The sequence below is a fragment of the Zingiber officinale genome, chromosome 4A (assembly GCF_018446385.1).
Source record: "Zingiber officinale cultivar Zhangliang chromosome 4A, Zo_v1.1, whole genome shotgun sequence".
NCBI lineage: Eukaryota > Viridiplantae > Streptophyta > Magnoliopsida > Zingiberales > Zingiberaceae > Zingiber > Zingiber officinale.
Genome location: NC_055992.1, coordinates 10024583 through 10048176, shown reverse-complemented (window position 1 = coordinate 10048176; position 23594 = coordinate 10024583). Strand labels below are relative to the sequence as shown.

The 23594-nt window shown below is 42.3% G+C and overlaps 1 protein-coding gene across 1 annotated transcript; it reads right to left on the bottom strand.

Moving 5' to 3' along the window:
- Window positions 1-3769: 3769 nt before the first annotated feature.
- LOC121973121 (auxin efflux carrier component 5-like) lies at window positions 3770-5666 on the bottom strand. Its single transcript, XM_042524704.1, has 5 exons — window positions 4920-5666; window positions 4727-4812; window positions 4465-4622; window positions 4130-4206; window positions 3770-4029 (listed from the first exon to the last, which is right to left on the bottom strand). The coding sequence occupies exons 1-5, from the start codon at window positions 5621-5623 to the stop codon at window positions 3960-3962; spliced, it is 1095 nt and encodes a 364-aa protein (XP_042380638.1). The 5' UTR covers window positions 5624-5666; the 3' UTR covers window positions 3770-3959.
- Between the last annotated feature and the right edge of the window lie 17928 nt (window positions 5667-23594).

Below are 23594 nucleotides of genomic sequence, written 5' to 3'. Positions count from 1 at the left end.
ATTTCACCTCGATAATCAAAGTCAATGACGCCTGCTCCTACGTCAAGACTGTGGTTCCAGGCAATTCCGGATCTAGTTGCAATTCTGTCATACGTTCTGAAAGGAATTTCCATACGAAGGTCTGTTGGAATTAATTTCCTGTCTCTGAGTGGGATTAGAACATCCTCACTGGCTGCTAAGTCAAATCTTGCAGCTCTAGATGATTTTTGTTTTAGGTAAAATAACATTTGGAGAAAGTCGTGTTACTAGAATGGTTGGTGTTGCGCCCCCAAGTGATCCTGAAAGGGATCCATCATCTAGATCGATTTCTTGTTGTATTTTCTCCTTTAGCTTCCTCCATGTAACCTGTCTATCAGTAATAATTTCAGAGAATACCCATTGGAAATTATTAGGAAGGTGTGGTAATGAGTCCTCTGTCGAATTTGTAGGCCAGGGTCGATAATCTTCTTCTTCAGGGTAATTCTTATACACAAATACCCTTGGTGCTTTTTCTATGAGAACGGTAAGAGCATGGAAAGACTCCTCATCGCTCTGGATTTTCTCATCCTTTTTGTTATAGCATATTGCTCTAGAAGTTGTTGATATTTGATAATTATTAAAACTCAAGGATTCATCCATCAGGTTTCTTGTATTCAGTTCTGATGGTTGCATTAGCATTACGACTTGTGTTGGCCTGAGTGTCTAGTTTAATCCTTGTAAGTGGGACGTATGATATCGTCGTTCCGGGAGAGCCCTTACTCCATGGCTTGTGAGGTATTCTACGACTCCCTGTACCTCATAAGGAAAGCCAACATTAGGAGTATTAGATAATCTTCCTACCATATGTCGAGTGATTAGAAAATTAGCTTCACCGCCTTGCCATTGGTCATATCCTTTTATAAGAATAGATACCTGGATATTTCTATAGAAATCCCCAATTGTAAGCATAATATTTGGAATTACATAAACTAGTTGGCTTCCTTGGGTGAGATCTACTTTTATTGTGGCAAGAATAGCTTGGTCTCTCATCTAGCGATTATCCCTGAATACAATCAGAGCCATGGTTCCTTCTTCTTGTCTATGTAGAATTTGTATACGCACCTGAAGGACACCAAGATGTATGTATTGCATTCGGCTCCTTTGCAGTTGATTAAAATTATCCTCTTGAATAAATATGTGATCCTGTTGGTTGCCATCTGTAACCAGAAGCAGTTCTTCTGATCTATGGACATACACCCGATGATAGGGATGACAATGAGTCAGGTTCGGGTCAGATTCTATATCCTCCGTACCCATACCCATCGGGTATAGGATATCAAATGGGTATACCCATACCTATTAAAGGACCGGATATATTCTATACGTGTAATTTTTCTTCTTTCTATCGAGCTATTATCATTCACCAAAAACATATTAAAATTAACATCCTATTAAAATATATATATATATATATATAATTAAAAAATAGATTAAACATCTATATAGGCCTACTAATATCAACAAAAAATAGTAAGTTGATTTTAGAAAAAGGAAATTTTCTTTAATATATGTATATATATTATTTAATCGGGTATTCGAGTCGGGTATCAGGTATTGATATTCCTTCCATACCCTCCTCCATTCGGGGTCGGATGTCGGATCCTCTATCGTATTCGGGTGAAATTGTCATCCCTACCCGATGATGAGCATCATCTCTTCGTGAATGGTATGGTACCTCAGCTGGCACTATGGCCGCCCTTGCTTGCATAGACAACCTCAACTGAGCTTGAGGGTCTATTTATTGTTTCAGGGTGTGTACTGGTACGGTTCTTCCAGTTAATCTCCTTCCAATTCTCCTTGTGACTTGTCGGGTATTGTAGATTCTTCTTTGGTTCCGTCTGAACTCCTTGATTTCATCATCAAACAGGGGCGTTATAGTTGTTATTGAGGGTTGTTAATTCAGTGACTGTACTTGCCATTTAGTTATTGATCTTGGCTTGTTCTTCTTGGAGGATTTTGTAGGGGTCACGAAAAACTCGTAGCTGCCCCCTTCCTTCTTTGGGTTTTTTAGATATTCCCAAAGATAGGTTCTTTAGCTTGTCAATCAGTTCGTCAGGGATGGATGAAGTTTGAACTTCCCTTCTAGTTTGTTCCAGGATAGTTTTGGAGTCTGTCTGGATATCTCTGAGACTTTTAACGATCTGCACAAGTAATTGAATTTGGGTATTATTTTGCTTAATTATAGCAGAATTTCCTGAAGTTGGTCCCTGATGTTCGCCTGATTTAGTGAATCCTATAGCAGGAGATTCAATCTATTCTGTGGATTTGACAGCTTCCCTGTATGAGAGTGTGCTTTTGTGATAGTGTTGCTTTCATTCATGAAGTTGTCCACTGTTCAAGCTTATGGAGGAGTTTCTCCACTCGGTCGATCTTTTTGTTGAGGTCTTCAATCAACCTCAAGGCTTCCTTTTCCACCAATTTTGGTTGCTCTGCAATCTTTGTAACAAGCTCTCTAACTTCCTGCTTGGTTAGAAGCTTATTTTCTGTATAAATAATAGTTAGATTTCGCAGGGTAGAATTAAGCTTAGAAACCTCCTTTTCATGTTTTTGGCACCCTTCTTGGATTTGTTTGAAGTTTTTCAAGTGGACTCTAGATGATAGGTAGATTCTATCATATATTACAACGAGGTTGTTGGCTAACTGATTAGATGTAACTTTTGGGATGGAAGGAAGGTCAAGGTATTCGAGGTTAGATGTATGGGAGTTGGTATACCATTCTTGTATGGCATTTTCCTAGGTTTCTGACATTAGGCTCTTAACATGATAGACATCAGATTTTTGTTCATACAAGTGTGCCCTTGGTTTTATAGAGGTCGTTTGCCTTTTTGTCAAGTTATGACATGTTCTTTTGCGCTATATGAAGTTTATCAAATTAAGGTATACAAATATGGGTATAGTAGACCCCGTAATCTTTCCATTTATACTTTAACCCTTAAGGCTTTAGGTTCCCATAGTCATCTCTTTAAACCTTGCTCTGATACTAGTGGTGGAGTGGTAGTGGGGTTGCGTAAAATATGTAGAAAATATACAAAGAGATTAATAGAAATAAGGAGAGAGATGAAGAAAGAACTCACAGATTCTATTAATTTGGTAGATTACACAAGACCACAAGACCCTAATAGAGCTCAGTTTATGCCTGATGATCTACAAGGGGGAGAGGAGGAAGAGTTACTTATAGGTAGGGAAACGATGAATTGAGTATTTATTGGGCCCCATCGCCACTCATCATTTTTCTTCCTGATAAGAATGAATCCTCTTTTTAGATCACGAATATCTCTATTTAACTCGTGATCACACACTTATCAATTAATACAGTACTACAAGTTAGTCACTATAGTATCGACATATTGTAGCGTAATGCAGTAGCATGACATCCGAAAACCGTGAGGGCTCATGATAGGATTACTCAGAGTTTTTGGGAATAAATTAGGATATTATCCGATGTTCTTCCTTCAAGTTAGACTAAGGAGCGAAATAAAATGGAGTATGATAAAAGGATGGGTTCGAAGATGATCAATTTGAGAATAAATCCAGATATCATTGTAAGATACTTGCATCCAAGACACGGATGATCTCAGTAATTCTCTGCATAAAAATAAAATTATCGACCACTTTCAGAAGCAGTCAAAACTGAAGCTTCAAAGCGTTTTTGGACCATTAGTTTTTTACCCCGAAAAAAAAGCAATGTAGTTTATTATTGTATTATGTTGTAAGCCAAAACTCATTGTACTGTGCATGGCGAAAAGGAATATCTAAAATATTGTTGCATCCTTGCGACATCTATATATATATTTAATTTAATAGAAAACTCCATTACAGCAATATATATACTTCAACACGTTACGTTCTTCATTACATTTCGCTTTCAGTAAAAAGGAGAATGATAATGAAGATGGAGGAGGAGAAGAAGATTTCAGTAAGCACTAAGCAACTCGAGTTGGCTAAAAAAATCCAAGAATCACATAGTACGCCACAAGAATAGGCAAAGACACTAGCATCCCAAAAATTACCCTGCAAAATATATTAACGAAAGGATTATATTAATGAATTTCTAACTGATGGAGCATTAAGAAAAAAAAATAATTATATTATACTTTGAATAGAGACTTACGCAGTGCTGAGGACATCAGCATGCAACTGATATTCTCTTGCAAAAATAAAAGAAGTGATCGACTGTGGTAGTGCAGCCTGTGTTACATGGTAAATCAATTTTCAGCAATCTCTACAACAAAATGTATGTTCAACTTATAATTTGAATAGAGACTTACACTTAGATGATATATAGACGGGAAATTATCCTTTGTCATTAAAATATAATTAGAATGTATTCTAAAATTATAAATTGATTAATTAATAGATATTATTTTCAACTTTTCATCATTAAGTATTTAAAATCTTATCCAACACACAATTATCATTTTAATTAATACACAGGTATATGATTACCTGTATAATCGCTAGATGTAGGACTTCACCGCGAATACCAACAGCAATGGATCCGATGGCCATGGCTGCCGGTCCCGCAATAAACTTTAGCACCATCCCATATGCCGTCAATCTCGGTCCACAGGCAAGTATCTTCTCTTGTAATGCCATAAATAACCCTATGATTATAAGTTAAAATATTTAATATATATATTTTATAGTATTAATTTTATTCATATATAATCCAATTAAATAAAAAAAAAACTGGTCAAATTTGAGTTACCCATGCTGTACATGGCCATCCCCGTCCCCGCCTTGGACATGATCAATATCGAACCCTCCATGATTCTCGGCATTTCGAAATGCCACCTAATTAGTCAATCAAATCATTTGATAATAATGAAATGTTCAGGGATGTTTTAATATAAAAAAGTAATTTATAGAAGTGAAATGTAAATCTAACAACGGTACGATACCTATTGGCGACAAATGCCCACGTTATGCCAATTATGCTGGCGTACGAGTTTGGGTTCAGCGCGAGTTTGAGCCACACCACTTTCATCAGCGCCCAAAACGACGGCCTGGCCGCCGCCACCTCCGGTGCCTTCCCGGCGGCCCCCTCCACATCCTTGGACGCCGGCAGAGGCGGCGCCGGCTCCGTTGCGGCTGCGAACAAGCCGCACCCGGCCTTCCTGAGCTCGAACACAAACAGCAGCAACGTGAGCCACACGATGGCCTGCACCACCGACAGCTGCACCACCACATCCTGCGCCCACGGCCCGTACATCGCCGCCACCAGCGGGACCCCCACCACCAGCGAATTAGTGAGCTGGGCCAACGAGAAGCTGGTGATGGCCCAACAATAGCCGGGCCTTTCCTGGTCCTTGTGGCCGTGCAGCCGCCAGCAGCTCGGCCATGCCACCAGCAGCGCTGCCACCAGCACCTTCGAGATGGCGTCGGCACCGATCATACGGTAGTTCATTGCGAAGGGGTCCGTGTGCAGCGTGAACTGGAACGTGAACAGTGGCAGCGTGATGCAGGAGACGAGGCGGTTGATGGCCTCGCACTGCTCCGGCGAGATGATGCGCCACCACCGCACGGAGCCGTAGCCCAGCCCCAGCGCCACGTACAGTGGCACCATCGCCTCCGCCACCTTGTACACGCCCCCAACCTTTATCATCTTTGTTCTTGTTTTTGAACTCACTGTAAAAAAATCGTCTGTGTTCTCATCTTGGAATGATAAGTATATATATAGAAGACAATTGCAACGTTCGTTGATGGTGTCTCTAAAAGTATATAGAAGACAATTGCAATGTCGAATATAATGAGGAATTGATTCGAATGCTATATTTTGATCGATGCTCATATATCATATCGGAACACCAGTTGATAGTTGATGGAGGAGAAGGAAAGGTGTGTCTTCTGCAAGAATGAATGCATCATGCATGATATCGCTTGAGATGCTGCCAGGTTTATTCCTCCTTTAACTGCATGTTGGCTTAAATTATTGTCATACATGGATCGTTCGTTCCTCTGCAAACGCAACAAGAACTATTCTAAGTGTAAGGCCACATCCTCCATGATAGTGTTGCGTCACTTGCATGAAGGAATCTTTTTGTGGGTTTCAGCCTTTCAGGATACATTTCTGCAAGCTCAAGGGCTCTTCTTGTATCTCCCTGCGCTACTAATTATTATTATTAAACAGTATGATTATTTTATATACAGTTTGTGGCTTCCTGCTGAGAAGAATATACTTCCATGAACTTTAACATGCATGCATGTGCATGTATGCATTTGCGTGTATCAGATCTCACGGCAACGTAACAGATCCCGTCAAAACCGTCGTTAACAGTAATTAGCTACCGCTTAGTCTCCGTCTCCATTATTTAGGTTGCCACTGTACATTAACGACGAATATAAATTTCCTCGCTAATAATTACCTTAAGCTTTATATGATCGAATACAAATTTCCTCGCTAATAATTACCTTAAGCTTTATATGATCGAATATAAATTTCATCTCTAATAATTATAGCAAGCTTAATAGGGATAAATTTCGTCATTAACTTTAAATAATTTTTCTATTTAACTAATTTGAGATTAGATACAGGAAGATTAAGATTTCCATCACTAATTATCATAAATAGCAACTGAGATTTATAATTCCGCCGCTAATAGTGACATAAAATTATATTTATTGATCCGGTAGTAAGGTCGGGGGACCCCCTCTGGAGGGGAATCAACGTCACGTAGAGGTCAAAAGTCAAAACGGTCAGCATGAGGTTCGGCCGATCGGAGAAGGGGTGGGTCGACCGGCCAAACGGGTCCGGGCGGAATCAAAGACAACCCGACGAGGAGTTGGGTTTCCGACGCTCATGGTGAACAGGGTCGCCGGGCCGAGCGGGTGGCCCGCTCGGCCGAGGCGTAAAGCATCAATGCTGTGAAGGAACAGTCTCAGCCAAGCACCCGGTCGGACCGATACCTACGCCCGGTCGGATCGATGCCTGCCGAGCGGACGGACGCTCGACTTGGGGAAAAAAGGAGACAAGGACAAGGGGACATTGGGGAACATCATCTTCTGACATCAGGCATATTCGACGACCAAACCATACGTAGAATCGTACGACGGAAGGTTCTGCTGCCCCATCAGAGAGGTGCTCAGACTGTAGCAGTATGGTGTCAGGCATACTTCTCTAGCAAGCCCATGCTAAGGCATGGTACAGGACACGTGTACGCCTCGGTAGGTGTGCACAAGCCTCTCCACAGCTCTATATAAGAGCCCTCAGACTTCGCTGGAGGTAGGTGATCTCTCTTCTTTGGAGCCACTTCATCATTTTCCTCTTGCCTGACTTGAGCGTCGGAGGGTCGTCGCCGGGAACCCCTTCCCGGCCCGACTTCCTTGCAGGTTCGCCGGAGCTCCATAGGCCGGTCAGAGATCCGCGTCATCATCTGGAAGAGCGCCACGTGCCCAGCGTCCATCGACGCAGCGTTCGGACAGGATCAAATTGACATCGTCTGTGGGAATGCACCTGCATCCGAGCGGAAGAAATGGACGAAGCTGGACGACCGCACACCGTGATGCTCTCCCAGGAGGAGCTCGACGCTTTAATCGAGGCAAGAGCAGTTAAGCTCGTGGAGCAACAGAAACAGAAGGCGCAAGCCGATCGAATGGAGCAACAAGCGACGTCAGCGTCAGGAGGCCGAGCGGCAACATAGTTCTGACCGGAGAACATCTCAGCGCGCGAACCACCTCCAGCCTTACCGGGCGGGGAGAAAGGTGCGCCAATGTAATGTATGCTGTATACTTGAAATGCAGGAGTAAAAATTCGGAAAATTAGCTCAAGTATAGGGCATCGTCAGCCGAATCGGAAGACCGTTGAGCTCCGACGTTAAATATCGAGAGTCGAGCCGGCGACTATAAACCCTCCGGTCGGAAGAACCGTCGAGCTCCGACGTTAAATATCGAGAGTCGTACCGGCGACTATAAACCCTCCGGTCGGAAAAACCGTCGAGCTCCGACGTTAAAAATCGAGAGTCGCGCCGGCGACTATAAACCCTCCGGCCGGAAGACCGTCGAGCTCCGATGTTAAATATCGAGAGTCGAGCCGGCGACTATAAACCCTCCGGCCGGAAGACCGTCGAGCTCCGACGTTAAATATCGAGGGTCGAGCCGGCGACTATAGACCCTCCGGTCGGAAGAACCGTCGAGCTCCGACGTTAAATATCGAGAGTCGTACCGGCGACTATAAACCCTCCGGTCGGAAGAACCGTCGAGCTCCGACGTTAAATATCGAGAGTCGTACCGGCAACTATAAATCCTCTGGCCGGAAGACCGTCGAGCTCCGACGTTAAATATCGAGAGTCGAGCCGGCGACTATAAACCCTCCGGTCGGAAGACCGTCGAGCTCCGACGTTAAATATCGAGAGTCGAGCCGGCGACTATAAACCCTCCGGTCGGAAGAACCGTCGAGCTCCGACGTTAAAAATCGAGAGTCGCGCCGGCGACTATAAACCCTCCGGTCGGAAGAACCGTCGAGCTCCGACGTTAAAAATCGAGAGTCGCACCGGCGACTATAAATCCTCCGGTCGGAAGAATCATCGAGCTCCGACGTTAAATATCGAGAGTCATACCGGCGACTATAAACCCTCCGGCCGGAAGACCGTTGAGCTCCGACGTTAAATATCGAGAGTCGAGCCGGCGACTATAAACCCTCCGGTCGGAAGAACCGTCGAGCTCCGACGTTAAAAATCGAGAGTTGCGCCGGCGACTATAAACCCTCCGGTCGGAAGAACCGTCGAGCTCCGACGTTAAAAATCGAGAGTTGCGCCGACGACTATAAACCCTCCGGTCGGAAGAACCGTCGAGCTCCGAAGTTAAATATTGAGAGTCATACCGGCGACTATAAACCCTCCGGCCGGAACGAAAGATGCTTCAAGATAAGCGGCAAGGGAAAGTGATGACAAGTCATATGCCACCTACGCCCGCTCGGGGGGCCTAGTGGGTCGAGTTGTGTGTCATAGGCCCCGACTAGTCACCCACAAGCATGCAAAATAAAAGTGAAGTTGAACAAAGATAAATTTTTCATTGAAATTAGAGAAATTAGGGCCGAGCAGCCGAATTACAAAAAAGGAAGTTTTTTTGGCCGAACGGCCGAATTACATGAAGACTTCTACTCCAAAAAATCATAAAGGTCCTTAGGGATGTTGCTGAGGAACGCCGCATAGTCTTGAGCTGGGATGCTGGCGGAGTCCGGGAGCTGACCATTGGACTTCAAGTAGTCCGTCGTGGCGGTGATGGCAAGCTTGAAAGCAGTATACATCCGCTCGCATACTTTCTCTAAAAATTCGGTCGAGCGGATGTGCTTCAACCTCAGGGTTGCGACTCGGCCGGGTTCCACCTCTTGATATTCCCTGAAGGCAACTTGAGAAGCTTCGAGAGACTCCTGCAAAGTCTTCAGGTCATCCTTATGTTTAGTCGCCTCGGCCGAGCGGCTCGCCTTCTCGCCATCCAGCTACTCCATCAGCTCTTTCACCCGTTGCTCCAAGCCCCGAGCCTTGACATTCTTCTTCACCAGGTCGGCGATGGCCGTCTTCTTCCGTCAGTGGCAAGACTTATCTTCCAATCGAGCGTCTTCACCTATCTTTCAAGTCCTCCCAGAGTGTAGGCCTGATCGGCCGCCTTCTTTTGCTCAGCCGCCAACAGATCTTGGGTCTTCTTGAGCTCTTTCTGCAGCTCGGCGTATGAAGGACCCTGGGAGGGCGCGCCGCCCGAACTCCTTAACCTTTTTAACTCTGCGTCCACCATGGCCAGGCGTTTGGAGACGACGATCTCTTCTACCCACCTCTAACATAAACAAGATCATTAATAGCCGATCGGAGAAAGTGCGTAGAAGACTTCAAAGAAAACATACTTACCCCAGTGGCCTGCTGCATATGGCTATTGGCCAGATTGCTGAGCGGAATCATTGTGACACGTGCCCGAGCGTCGGCCCACATTTCGGCTATGGGCCCTTTCATGGTGATCATGTGCTCGGGCGCGGTTGGCTGATCGGACTCGGGCATCAACTCTTCGGTGGAGAGATGCAGGGAGACCCTGATGGTATGGTGCCGACCGGGAGTCGTCTGGGCGGAAGCTGGGGAAGGATCAGAGGCCGGTGCAGACAACTGGGACAAAATGGCCGAGCGTTGGACTCGGCGGGGAGAAGGCGGAAGGGCGCTGACAGGCACGACCTCGAGGGGGTCCGTGGGCACGTCCAGTTGGGACGGAGTCCGATCGGATGAGATCACCTCCACCGCTGGGGCTTTGCCGCGAGAATCGGCGGTGGTCCGTTCGGACGACTGGACCGCGGAGGTCGCCAATCGAAGGGGTGTCTCCGCTCGGCGCCTCTTTTGTCGAAGAGGGTGCTCTTCCTCCTGAGCGGAGCCTTCCTCCCGGACGGAAGGCCCTCGGCTAGAAGTTATGCCAACCGCCGACTCCGGGAGAGAAGCCTGAGCGGCCGACTCCCCCGCATTCGTTTCGCTCTCTCCTTCGTTAGAGCCGACCGGGGTGATACCCAGTTGCTCCATCTCTTTGGCAGCTACGGCCTCGAGCACCGCCGCTTTCCTCTTCAAAATTCCGGCCATCACGGACTCCATGACAATGTCCGCTGCAAAGGAAAAAGGAGAAAATCAGTTAGTAATCAAGGCGAATGTACAAGTAAAATTCTTATCGAAGCCGCTCGGGAGGGGGGTCCGGATCGGACTCAGACCAAAGATGTAAATCACCCCTTCGGGTAAGAACTTGTTGATGTCGAATTTCAGACCGGCTAGCATGTTGGCAGCATGAAGATAGTCCGGTCGGTTCTTGAACCTCTTTAGCTCAGGGGAGATTGGCGGTCCGACCTGCCACTGGGTTCGGAAGGAGGCCCGTTCGGGAAGACGCAGATAGAAGTAATACTCTTTCCAATGTTTATTGGAAGAGGGCAGTTTATTAAAGAAGACTAAACCGGGCCGAGTCTGGAACATGTAAGTACCCAGCTCGGACTGTTTAGGGTAATAAAAATAATAAAAGACCTCCGGTCGGAGGGGAATGTTGTGGATTTTGAACAGGACAACAACGCCGCATAGAAGGCGGAAGGTGTTAGGGACTAAGCTTCCAAGCGGAATGCCGAAAAAATTACAAACTTCTACGATAAAGGGATGGATGAGAAAGCGCAGACCGACTATGAACTGGTCGCGGAAAACACAGAAAGCTCCACGCGACGGTTTGTGTGGCCGAGCGGAGGGGGAGGGTAAGATAAGTTCAAAATCGGAGGGGATGTCAAAATTGTCCATCAGAATATCGGCATCGCGCCGATCGAAGCGCGACTCCATGGTGGTATACCATGGGCCAAGGGCTTGGTCTTGAGGCTGAGAGGAACTGGCCATTGTCCGAACAGACGAAACCACAAAAGGCGAGGAAAAGCAAATGACAGAAGGAAGAAGATGACAAGCAATACAACGACTAGAAAGCGAGAACACAGCAAAAAACACAAGGATGACAGAGAAGGGGTAAGGATCTTACAAAGAAGCAGACGAAGATCGAAGGAAGAGTGTGAGAGGTCGCCGGAAGAAGCAGCAACAAGATCACCAGAGCAGGAACGGCAAGGAAAGCTTCTGGGCACGCGAAAGCACAAATGCGGCAAGGAGGGGGAGAAGGCGAAGGCTTTATAGGGTTAAGCCCGAGCGGCTTCCACCGTTGGATGCAGGTCACGGGAACCGAAGCACGCATCGGGCCGTCCATTTTAAACCGCCTCGGTCTCGTCGCTCGCGACGCCGCCGCCGTACGATGACGACAGCAGCGCCACGTGGCATTCGACCACTGGAGAGCATTTAATGAGCGCCTTCACGAGACGCAGAGAGCATGCCCGGCCTTAATGTCGAAGATTGGCGTAAATTTCGAAGAGATCCGAGGAATGTTGGCGTTGACTAAGGCCGTAGCTACCCCCACACAAGCCGAGCGGAGGATGGTTTCTTAAATGCGCCGCTCGGCACTACGGGCGTCCAATCAGTCGGACTATGCGCCTCCTTCGACTAGACTTGAAGGGAAGGCAAGTGATTCGGCAGTAAGGTCGGGGGGCCCCCTCTGGAGGGGAGTCAACGTCACGTAGAGGTCAAAAGTCAAAAGGGTCAGCATGAGGTTCGGCCGATCGGAGAAGGGGTGGGTCGACCGGCCGAACGGGTCCGGGCGGAATCAAAGACAACCCGACGGGGAGTCGGGTTTCCGACGCTCATGGTGAATAGGGTCGCCGGGCCGAGCGGGTGGCCCGCTCGGCCGAGGCGTAAAGCATCAATGCTGTGAAGGAACAGTCTCAGCCAAGCACCCGGTCGGACCGATACCTACGCCCGGTCGGAACGATGCCTGCCGAGCGGACGGACGCTCGGCTTGGGGAAAAAAGGAGACCAGGACAAGGGGACATTGGGGAACATCATCTTCTGACAGCAGACATATTCGACGACCAGGCCATACGTAGAATCGTACGATGGAAGGTTCTGCTGTCCCATCAGAGAGGTGCTCAGACTGTAGCAGTATGGTGTCAGGCATGCTCCTCTGGCAAGCCCATGCTAAGGTATGGTACAGGACACATGTACGCCTCGGTAGGTGTGCACAAGCCTCTCCACAGCTCTATATAAGAGCCCTCAGACTTCGCCAGAGGTAGGCGATATCTCGTCTTTAGAGCCACTTCATCATTTTCCTCTTGCCTGACTTGAGCGTCGGAGGGTCGTCGCCGGGAACCCCTTCCCGGCCCGACTTCCTTGCAGGTTCACCGGAGCTCCATACGGACTGTCAGAGATCCGCGTCATCATCTGGAAGAGCACCACGTGCCCAGCGTCCATCGACTCAGCATTCGGACAGGATCATTTATGTATCAGCGATAGACATCCATAATTCTGTCACTATTATTTATATTTCAATTGCTAATAGCTATGGAATTATAAATATCTGTCGCTAATTATAAATTTCCATCACTATTTTATCGTAAAAAATAACAACAAAAATTTATAATTTCATCTCTAATAGAAAAACTTAGGGTGCGTTTGGTTTGCCCAATTTTATTTTCATTTTCTGGAAAACGCGCGTTTTTCGTTTTTTAGAAAATGACTTTTCCGCGTTTTTCGTTTTCTTAGAAAACACTCTCTCATTTTCTTAAAAATGAACGTGGAAAACGCAAACCAAACGCATTTTCCATTTTCTCATAAAATGAAAACAGAAAACAGCGTGGAAAACGCAAACCAAACGTCCCCTTAAAATTCTATCACTAGTTTTACAATAAATAGTGATGGAATTATAAATTCCCGTCACTAAATTTGATAAAATTTTACTAGAAACTATTCCTTTTGGCGTTTTTCCTATTTACATAAAGTATAACAATTGATAAATCATCACAATTCACAAACGATGGTTATTACAACGATACAATCGATAATACAATCCAAACACAAAAATCCAAAACATGACAAATGATAATAAAATTCAATCCTATCTGATCCGAACATAAGAAACGATATAAACCAAACATCTAAATACAATCAAGAAAAATCCAATACAACAATCTATATTATCTAATAACTCAAAATCTAATACAAAATCATCTTCAATCCTGTAGAAAATAAGATATCATAGGTTATAAAAACAACAATAGTTTTTGAAGTTAAACTGCATATATAAGGGATAACTACTTATCATACAAATACATAAATGGATAAACATAAATTTTACATTCTTTAAAAAAACATACATTTGTTCAAAAATTTTGGATATCTACATATGGTGATAGAAATACCATTGACTGAAATGAACCACAAAGAAATATAATATAATTAGAGATGCATATAATTTTAAAAGTACTAGCAATATGTTTTAAAAAACTAAGTTATATGATAACATACCTCAAAATGAGCTACTAATCAAGGGCATTATTGGGATCCTTGGTATCCTGGGACTCAAAATGATATGATTGTAGCTGTGGCTCCTATGTTGGAGTGAACTGAGCTGCCATGGCACACATATGGCAATACATCTCCTTATCTTTAGCGTTCCGAGCAATCATCGACTGCTCCAATATCACAAGTTGATCCCTCAATTATTGATTTTCTTGTCGCAACACTTGTACCACACTAAATGACGTGGAACTAGGACAACCCCTGGTCCTAGAAGGAGCCACTCATACGATCAAAGATAAGTTTGACTTTAGAGTCAAGGTCGTAGAGGGAGGTCTTCTTCCTTCTACTGATGATATCATAATAAATATCATTAATTACATCAGTGGATAGAGTCAGTGACTTCTCTTCCGTTATACCAGGCTGAAATGCTAGTTCAATTCTATTTGTCATTTTATCACGTGAAAAAATAATTAAATAATTAATATTCACATACTGTCTATAAATATATTGAATGATAATTGTGTAATTGGATAAAGTTAATATTCTTATACGTTGACTGCTTGGGATCACAAATCGACAAATGCGACATCTGTCTTCTTATGCATCTTGTTAAATACCTTCCAACAAGTGTAATGTCTCTGTAATTCAGCAATCTACGTAGAAAAAAAATACAAGTACATTAAAACAAGGTCAATAATAGCAATAAATTTTTCCCTCAACATTAAATTAACAAACTTACCAAGTCTACGTTATACTTTATGGATTCGGTGCTTGGTCCAACATTACGATTGCTTCAAGCAATTGTTGAATTTGACTGCCATCTCTTGGCAGCCTAAATGGCTCTCCAAGCCTCCCAAATATCATCAAGCACCTTGGATGGCCTGGTTCCCCTCTTCCTCCACTTGTATAATAAGCCCTTGTAAAGTTTAGCGCAGTAGATGTTCTGTGTTTTTAAATTTGACTTCATAGTCCTCCTCCAAATATATATTTTCTGCAACAATATTGAGAGAATTAGTATCAAAAGAATTTTATACTACACAGATGTTCCATTTATATTCAAAATACTTATAAAAAATCACTATAATAGAAAATTTTCAATTCCTATTCTACATGATTCCTTGTGGTGCCTGTTGGGACACTTTGGAGATAGAGGAGGGTGAATAGCTCATCGCACTTTGTTTGCTTGCTTCGTGATGATGATATGCAGCGGATAAAACTCGAAGCAAGCTCTCAATGTTAACACAAAGGATTTACTTAGTATCCACCTCAAGAAGAGATGACTAATCCAAGGATCCACACTCAAGCACACACTCCATTATGTAAACAACTCCTTCTCGGAACAACCGAAGGTGGAGAAACCTCTTACAACTCTCACACAAACCTACAACTCAAAACAAGAAGTAAATGTACATAAGTATAACAAAAATCTCTTCTTGCTTGACCTTGTTGCTTGTGATTGCCTCTTGTAAGCTTCGGAAATATAGCAACACCTCAACCCTGAGCTTACAAGAACTGGCGGAGAAGATGAGTGGAGCGATGTTTGGAACAATGCACACAAACCCTTTTTATCGGGCTCACAACAGACTAGCCTAATCGATTAAGCCTTCCTAATCGATTAAGAAGCTTTCTGTTCATGCGAGAACAAGCTGTAAGCGATTAAGCCTTCCTGCTTAATCGCTTACTGAATTTTCTTTGCCTTTTGCGAAGACAGGCTTAAGCGATCATCCTGATCGCTTAAGCTTCAAACAGAACCATTCTGTTCGAAGCAAAAAGCACCGTAAGTGATTACCCTTATCGCTTACAATGTCTTAATTGATTACACTAATCGATTAGACAACCTTTCTCGTGATTCCAAACTTAAGCGATTACCTTAGTTCCTTAAGCTATGGTATTCGACTACCATAGTCGATCACCAAACCCTAACTTCCCAACCGAAGTCTAGGATTCCTTTATCCAACATCCGGTCAATCGTGACCTGTTGGGACTCCTCCTTGCCTGATATCTGGCTGATTTTGACCTGCTAGGACTTCTTTGCCAAGTGGCCGGTCAATCCTTTGACCCACTTAAACTTTCTTCCTCGTGCCAAGTGTCTGGTCCTCCTTGACTCACTTGGACTTATCGTCTCATGCCAAGTTTCCGATCAACCTTGACCCACTTGGACCTCTACATGCCTGGCTTCACTCACCAGGATTTTCCTACTACCTAGCTTCACTCACTAGGGCTTTCACCTGGCTTCACTCACCAGGATTTTCCTTCTGCCTAGCTTCACTTACTAAGACTTTCACCTGCCTTCACTCACTAGGACTTTCACCTGCCTTCACTCACCAGAATTTTCCTTCTGCCTATCTTCACTCACTAGGACTTTCTATCTGCTTGGCTTCACTCACCAAGACTTTCACCTAGCTTTACTCACTAAGAGTTTTCTACTGCCTACCTTCACTCACTAGGGCTTTCACCTAGCTTCACTTATCAGGATTTTCCTTCTGCCTAGCTTCACTCACTAGGACTTTCACCTGGCTTCACTCATCAGGATTTTCCTTCTGCTTAGCTTCGCTCACTAGGACTTTCCATCTACCTGGCTTTACTTACCAGGACTTTCCACACCAAGTGTCCGGTCAACACTGAGCCACTCAGATTTTCTTCTTCTGCCAACCTTCCCATTGGACTTGCCCTTGCCTAACCTCTAGTTAGGACTTTCCAGTCAAGTATCCGGTCAACCTTGTCCTTCTTGACCAACCTTTCTAAATGGACAATTGCAACGACAATGTCTATATATTGTCAAACATCGAAACTCAAATATCAAAACTTAAACTTGAGCTAGCTCAAGTTTAGTTAATCTGGTCAACCTTGATCCAGGGGATATTGCACCAATAATTTCTCTCTTTTTGATGTTGACAATACATTTAACTTAGGCTAAACACATAATCTCAATTTTTTCTTCATGCTAAAGCATAAATGAGAGTTTCTTTCATTCTCTCCCTTTCCTAGAAGCAAACTCCCTCTTTAGGAAATGAAGGTCTAACTTAAGCCCTATATTTCCCCCCTTTAGCACACATCAAAAACTCTTCCCCCAAAGAGTTACCCAACCGTTATTCACAACTTCACTTGTTATTCATAACATCATAATAAAGGTCTCATACCCTTCACTATCTCCAATGCTCACCCTTGAGCACTAAACTACTTCACACTACTCATCCTAGAGCATTTCACTCGTTGGGCACAACACTATACTGAAGGTCTCATACCCTTCATTGTATCCAATACTTACCCTTAAGAATACTTCATTCTAACAATGAAGATATCCAATCTTCCATTTTTTTTCTTTGTTTACAAGTAAAAGTAAACTATGTTTTCAAGGAGTAGCTCCCCCTTAAAACATGCCCGAGCTTCTGTCATTGCACCAATAATGACTTGGAGTTTCTAAACCTTTAGAAAACCCAAAATATGAAATTATTAGATTCAAAATATCAATATTGAATGCAAACTTCATCCCAAACTCCAACGTAGTCCTTCTTAACCATTGCTCCTTGTTTTCATCATGAAAACTACCCTTAAACATTCACAACTTGGTTTCATAGGGTTAAGAATGGTTAACACGGCTAAACACAGCTTGTTCAAATGAAATCAACTTATTCAAATTGAAAACAAGATCTTAAGCGCCTAACCAAGGCTCTTAATCGCTTAAGACCATCCGTAATCGACTGAAGTTGGGATTCAATCGATTCCCAAGGGTTAATCGATTGATGTAATCGATTAAGGTCTTTAATCGATTACATTCCGTGAGCTATTGTGCTCACGGGAATTCACCTAATCGATCAACCTAATCAATTAGGATGTGGTAATCGACTAGCCTAGTCGATTACCATTTTTGATTTCTAAAATTCAATTTCAGTCGAATTTCAGAAATGCCTCAAAAATTCTATAAAATTCTAAAAATCATGAAAATTCTTGTAGACATTATCTAAAATATATACTCTCATGGAAAAATAGTTTTCTGAGAAAATACTTCATATTTTCAAAGATTGATACAAATTTGAAAACTCATGAAAAATTCAATGTTTTCTTCTAGTTTGTGTCAAACTCTTCAATGGTGATTACTATCAAAAGATAGTTTTCACCAAGATTTTCCAAAAGTATTTTAAAATCATTTTCAGAATCAATTTCTAACCATGTTCTTTGGGCTCAATGCACATGATTTATACATTAGCTTTTCCAATGATTAGATAACACATAACTATGTGTTTTGATGAAATCCAAACTCAAAAGGATGCACTAAATCAACATCTTGAGTTTTGTTCATCATCCTAACATCTCACTTGTATCTAATGCGCACTAAATAACATACAAGTCAACCTATAGTTATTGTGAGATTTAGATATTGATTTTTCCCTAAGCTAGAGATCATGCATATCTATCTAAGCATTTTAAAAATATGATTATCTACCTATGATGTCACTTGTTGATAAATTCTTTTACCACGCTTGTTGATAAATGTCATTGTCCTTAATTACATGAAATTTAAAATAATACATGATGACTTATGACATACATTAAAATAAGCATTTTTCAAAAGAAAAACTGCTATAGCGATGCATGTATGACATAACATGGTATTTTTATTTTATTTTTCATAATAATATAAATGTAAACTATGATGTTATGATATATGATGAGCAATCAAACATGGCAACTTAGCATAAATAAAATATACCTAGATAATCTATCTAAGTATCCTTAATTCTTAGCTAAGCTTAAAATTAAATCTAGATTGCCCCCATCTTCTTCAAGAAAATGTCAAAACTCAACTTGATATTTCTTTTACTCTTTTCTATTTGTGTCAATTAAAATTAAGTCCAAATTATCAAATTTTGACACATTTTACTCTTCTAAAGAGTAACCAATAATCCTTTACATTTTCAAAGTTTAGCAAAAATCTTGAAAACACCTCCAAGTGGCAACTATATCAAGGTTGGGTTAACTACCCTTCCAAATAGAGTTGACACTCTCTAACCCAACTAGGGTGTAGAGAATATACTCCTAGGAACCCAACACCTATTGGTGCTCCTTGAATGTTCTAGGTATTCACTAGGAATGAATTCCCTAGTGACCTTCTTAATGACCTTTCTAGGCTTCTTAGAAGCCTTGGTCACTTCCTCTAGGTCAACTCTAGGGATAGCTTCCCTTGTCACCTTCTTGATGACTTGCTTATGCTTCTTAGAAGTCTTAGTCACATTGGTCTTTGCAAAAATACTTCTATGGATAACTTCCCTTGTATCTTTGATTTGACCCCTAAACATAGGGTTGGTTCCATAGCTATATGGAATCCTATGATAAGATGTCACATCCTTCTTAGCCTTAGGTTTGTACCCCAAACCTCTACGACCATTGGATGAATCTTAATGTCCTAAACCTAGGATTTTGTTCTTGGACCTTTGTTCTTCATGTGTGGGTTTTCTAAGAGTCCTATCTAATTTATTAAGTCTTGACTTCAAGACTTGATTTTACTTCTATAATAGCTCAACCTTAGATTTTTCATTAAAACTTTTATTTTTATTTCTCTTAGGCATGTGCCTAGAATCATTTGAGTTATTGCCTAAGTTGTTTTCTACCTTCCCAACCCTAGGTTAAGTTGTTTTAGCATGATAAGCCACATGGTTTTCTTTAATTATATTATGTCTTCTATTTTCATTATAAATAGCATTAAAGTGATATAAACTAAACCTAGCATGCTTTTTATCATGTGTCAAAGGAATTGGTTTAACAAATAATACCTTGAGTTTCCTTTTAGAAGCTCTCGCTTGAGTTGAGCTTCCTCCTTTGACTTTGGCCGATTTCTTCCCCTTAGGATATTGACTTCAGTAATATCTTTTTTTATTGCAAGAGAAGTACACAATATACTCCTTGCTCTTTTTTTTTTCACGGGGGTGGTCTCCTTGGGCTTCTCCTTGCCCTTAGGTGCCACTTGGCTCTTTTTCTTAGCCAATTTGGGACACTTACTCTTATAGTGTTCATGTTCCCTACACTCAAAGTAAATAATATGATTTTTATTATTAACAATTGACATTTCTATACCTTTGCTTATAGGGGTGACATTTGATCCTCCATTTGAATTTTCTTGACTTTTGGAGATTGTCTCATCTTCCTCTCCACTTGACCCAGTTGTTGAAGCTTATTCTTCTTCTTGATCCGATGTCAACGAAGGACACTCCCCCTCAATCCTAGAGGTGGAAGCTTTATCATCTTCATCATCATGCCCATTGAACAAGGAGTATGCTCCTTTTTTTTCCCTTTTCATTGTACTCCATTGAAGATGAAGCTTCTTGGACTTCCTCTTCTTGAGTTGAGCATCTCTCAACTTCGGAGTCCTCTTCATCTTGGTCTTGATCCAATGAGTCTGCCTATTTGGATTTCTCTTAGTTTGGTGTAGCGAAGGGTTCTTCATGAAGCTTGACCAATTTGCTCCAAATCTCCTTGGCATCCTCAAATTCTCCCACTTGCTTCAAGATGTTGCTAGGCAATAGATTGACCAATAGCTTGGTCACTTCATCATTGGCCTCACATCTTTGGATTTGCTCTTGGTTCTACTTGCTCTTCTTGAGAATTTTGCCTTTTGAATTCTTTGGAGCTTCAAAGCCTTCCATTAGAGCAAACCATTGCTTTATCTCCATCATGAAGAAATTTTTTATTCTTGATTTCCAAGAATCGAAGATCGTCATTGTGAATGGTGGAGGGACCCTTGTGTCGTATCCAAGTCCATCTTAGAATTCCATTTGAAGTTGAGCCTTTGATGAATTCTTTGACTTTGTTAAACTTGCTTCAACTTCTTCTCCCTCTATCTCGTTGCCCTTTTCGGTGATGATTCTAGTGAAGAGCGACCTTACTCTGATACCACTTGTTGGGACACTTTGGACCTAGAGGGGGGTGAATAGCTCGACACGGTTCGTTTGTTTGCTTCATGATGATGATATGCAGCGGATAGAACTTGAAGCAAGCTCCCAATGCTAACATTTACTTGGTATCCACCTCAAGAAGAGGTGACTAATCTAATGATCCACACTCAAGCATATACTTCACTATGTAAACAACTCCTTCTCGGAACTGGAGGTGAAGAAACCTCTTACAACTCTCACACAAACATACAACTCAAAATAAGAAGTAAATGTACACAAGTATAACAAAAACCTCTTCTTGCTTGACCTTGTTGCTTGTGATTGCCTCTTGTAAGTTTTGAAAATGCAACAACACCTCAACCTTGAGCTTTTAAGAATTGGCGGAGAAGATGAGTGGAGTGATGTCTGGAACAGTGCATGCGAACCCTTTTTATCGAGCTCACAACGGCTATATTTTCAAGTTTAATTGACTAGCCTAATCTATTAAGCCTTCCTAATCGATTAGTCTAATCGATTAGGAAGCTTTCTGTTCGCGTGAGAACAAGGTATAAGTGATTAAGCCTTCCTTCTTAATCACTTACTGAATCTTCTTTGCCCTTTACGAAGACAGGCTTAAGTGATCAGCCTTCTTAATTGCTTACCGAATCGCTTACCAAATTTTAGGCGCTCAGACTGGTCCAAGCGCTCAGGAGCGAAGATCTATTGGAAAGAAGCCGTTATAGAGTGGATTGAGGCGACCAAGTTCAAGTGCCCACACTGGGTCCAGGCGCCTGGGAGATGCCATGCCAGCTAATGACTAGCTTCGACTAGTGGGCTATAAATAGAGCCCTGATGCTCGAAGTCCAAATAACATACTTGTACTTTTATTCTCAAATTCTATTGTTGTCGTTTTACGCTTCAACGTTTGTAAAGAGACTACTTCGCCTGCTTCAATCAAAGGGGATCTTTTATTAGAGCTTTCATTATCTTAGATTAGCAACCTTCTTGGTTGCAAATCAAACTATTCACCCCCTTCTTGCTAATCTACCTGGATCTGCAATTGGTATCATAGCTCAACGGCTTCAGAAGGACTAACCGTCGACAAAAATAACAAGATGATGGTCTGATCGAGCATTCATCCACCGAAGTTCGAGAGTGATTTCACCATATGAAAAAAGAAAATAGAGGTATTGTTTAAAACTAATTTTTATATTTTTTTAACTATAAAATATGGTTTTATAGAACCTATAGATCAGCATGGAGTGAAAAGGAAGAGCACTTGTGGAGCAAAAAGGAGTAGGCTAATTTCGTGGCCAACGAAAAAGTTGAATTTCATCTGTTCAGCGTACTTTCACTTCAAGAAGTCAACCAAATCGGCGCTTACGACTCCGCTATAGAGCTTTCAGAGAAATTTTTGGAACTACACGAGGGAACCTCAAAGGTAAAACTCGCAAGACACGACCTTCTCCGGAACTGACTCAGTAACCTCCGGATGGAAAAGGAAGAAACAGTAGCTTATCTACAAGAACTGATTACCAGACTCACGAACCTCAAAGAAACGGTAATGAATCAGGATTCATAAAGGTATGCTTTAAATTCTTTCCCGAAAATACCCAAATGGACGTCTATACTGGACCCCTACTGCATCTTCAAGACATCGAGGTAAGTAGTTTAAAAAATTTATTTTTTACTTTCAAATTACACGAGTCGAGATGTGTAGGTTTATGAAATAAAGAAGAGAAGTCAAATTAGAACCTAGCACTCAAAGCCAAGAAGATCGAGCCAGAGTCAAAATCATCGCTCGACGAAAATGAAAAAAGTTATATGCTAAGAAAACTTTTAAAGTTCTTTAAGTCTAACAATTTCAATAAGAAACATGCCAATAAGATTCTCCGGAGAAAGAGAAAAGTCAGATGCTAAAATGGACATATCAAGAACAATTGCTTGAAACTAAAAAGAAAGGATAAAGGGCCAAGACGATCGAAGCATAATAATCTAAAAGCTATATGGGACAAGTCGTCATCAGGGTTCAAAATCAAGGCCTACACCAGACTTACACTAATAGCAAGTCATCAAGACACTATAAAAAAAAAAAGATGTTATAGGACTAGTTTATTTGACTTGTAGGAGTAATTTTCCATCGCTACTACAAATATTGCAACAGTTTGGCAAGTGCATTTGTTGCCACCATTGCTAGGCCCAATTAGAGCGGAAGATAAAAGCGATGGTAAATGTTGTCCTAACTGCTCTAACATGTTGGTTTTTGTCAATGAAGGAGGGACATAGTACTTCACGACCACCGTTCTATGAAGGCAGCAATTTTGCTTATTGGAAGAGCCGCATGGAACACTATCTCATGACCGAAATTGATATGTGGTTCTCAATCACGGAGGGATTCATGGCGCCAACTGAAAATGGAAAAATGCTTGAGTCATCCAAGTGGACTGTTGAACAAAAAATGAAGGCTCAAGCAAATGCAAAGGCGATTGTGACTCTTCAATGTGGATTAAGCTCGGAACAACTCAACAAAGTTGGACCCTTTAAGAGTGCCAAGGATTTGTGGGATAAGCTTATTGAACTAAATGAAGGCACCAAGGATTCAAGAATTGCAAAGAGGGATTTGTTGATAAATCAACTTCAAAACTTCACCATGAAGGATGGAGAAACGGTAAGCTCACTACATGGGAGATTCAAGGAACTCCTAAATGGTCTTCATTCAGTTGGAGAGAGTGTGGAGAACCGAGATCTCATAAGGTATGCTTTAAAATCTTTCCCAAGAAACTCTTTATGGTCATCCATGGTGGATGCTTATAAGGTTTCAAGGGATTTGTCAATAGTGAAATTGGATGAATTATTTTGTGAACTTGAATTACATGAGCAA